Genomic DNA, 1,618 nt, shown 5'->3' with positions numbered 1-1,618 from the left:
TAGTTCCTTTAAAGCCACCAAGAGAACAGCCCTTCATTGACAGAGTCTGTGGTCACAGGGAAGGTGGAGAGAAACAAAATGACCTATGTCACAAACAATAACATTACTTTGTGGACAACATTAAGAAGTTAAACTAAGAAAAAGGACCACCAATATGAAACCAAAAAGAAGAATCAAAGATGACTTTTATTACAAGTGATTTGCAGAAATTGACCATCAGTTTAATGGTCCTGAAACCATCCAGTCATCAGTCTCTTCACTGCAGCCTTGAGCTCCTGGTTCCTCAGGCTGTAGATAAGGGGGTTCAAGGCTGGAGGCACCACTGAGTACAGAACTGACAGGGCCAGATCCAGGGATGGGGTGGAGATGGAGGGGGGCTTCAGGTAGGTAAAAAATGAGGTGCTAATGAACAGGGAGACCATTGCTAGGTGAGGGAGGCAGGTGGAAAAGGCTTTGTGCCGTCCCTGCTCAGAGGGGATCCTCAGCACAGCCCTGAAGATCTGCACATAGGAGAAAATCATGAACACAAAACAACCAAATGCTAAACAGGCACTAACAGCAAGAAGCCCCAATTCCCTGAGGTTTGAGTGTGTGCAGGAGAGCTTGAGGATCTGGAGGATTTCACAGAAGAACTGGCCCAGGGCATTGCCATGGCACAGGGGCAGGGAAAATGTATTGGCCGTTTGAAGGAGAGCATTGAGAAAGGCACTGGCCCAGGCAGCTGCTGCCATGTGGGCACAAGCTCTGCTGCCCAGGAGGGTCCCGTAGTGCAGGGGTTTGCAGATGGACACGTAGCGGTCGTAGCACATGATGGTTAGAAGATAGAACACAGCTGCAATGAAGAACAGAAAGAAGAAGAGCTGAGCAGCACATCCTGTGTAGGAGATGTTCCTGGTGTCCCAGAGGGAATTGTGCATGGCTTTGGGGACAGTGGTGCAGATGCAGCCCAGGTCGCTGAGGGCCAGGTTGAGCTGGAAGAAGAACATGGGCGTGTGCAGGTGGTGGCCGCAGGCTATGGCGCTGATGATGAGGCCGTTGGCCAGGAGGGCAGCCAGGGAGATGCCCAGCAAGAGGCAGAAGTGCAGGAGCTGCAGCTGCCGCGTGTCTGCCAATGGCAGCAGGAGGAAGTGCCTGATGGAGCTGCTGTTGGACATTTGCTGGGGCTGCACATGGGAACCTGTTCATGAGGAAAGGACAGTGAAGTGTTTGAGGAGATGTCTATAACCAAAATCAAAGCCATTTCCCATACACCCTCTTCTTAAAACACATGGACACACTTGTCTGTTTAAGAGTTCTGACGTTTTCTTTTTAAGCTCTCCCCATGTTTCTCCTGCTCTTCCAGGATATCAGAAACCCTCGGCATTTCTGCTGCCCTTGGTATAACAGAGTGAGTTCCCTGTGGCAAGATAATGAGTGGAGACTGGAGGGAGAAGGTCTCACTTGATTGTGTTTGGAGTTTCTTTGGGCTTTCAATTTTATCAAATGGAGAGCCCAGCTCCACATTTATAGCCAAGGTCTCACATTGCTCATTTCACCAACCCAGCAGCATTTTCAGTGTCAGAACACCTCTGCCTTCCCTCAGCAATCCTATAACTCAGAGATGCTCTAGGACAGGTTG

The 1,618-nt window shown here is 49.8% G+C and overlaps 1 protein-coding gene across 1 annotated transcript; it reads right to left on the bottom strand.

Annotated features, from left to right (window-relative positions):
* Window positions 1–221: 221 nt before the first annotated feature.
* On the bottom strand, window positions 222–1,154 carry LOC141730241 (olfactory receptor 14J1-like). The gene has a single exon (XM_074547671.1). It carries the CDS (start codon window positions 1,152–1,154, stop codon window positions 222–224), a length of 933 nt encoding a protein of 310 aa, XP_074403772.1.
* Window positions 1,155–1,618: the final 464 nt, after the last annotated feature.

Source organism: Zonotrichia albicollis, chromosome 9 (genome assembly GCF_047830755.1).
Source record: "Zonotrichia albicollis isolate bZonAlb1 chromosome 9, bZonAlb1.hap1, whole genome shotgun sequence".
Classification (NCBI taxonomy): Eukaryota; Metazoa; Chordata; class Aves; order Passeriformes; family Passerellidae; genus Zonotrichia; species Zonotrichia albicollis.
Note: the sequence above shows the minus strand (reverse complement) of the source record. Positions and strands in the feature narration are given on the sequence as shown.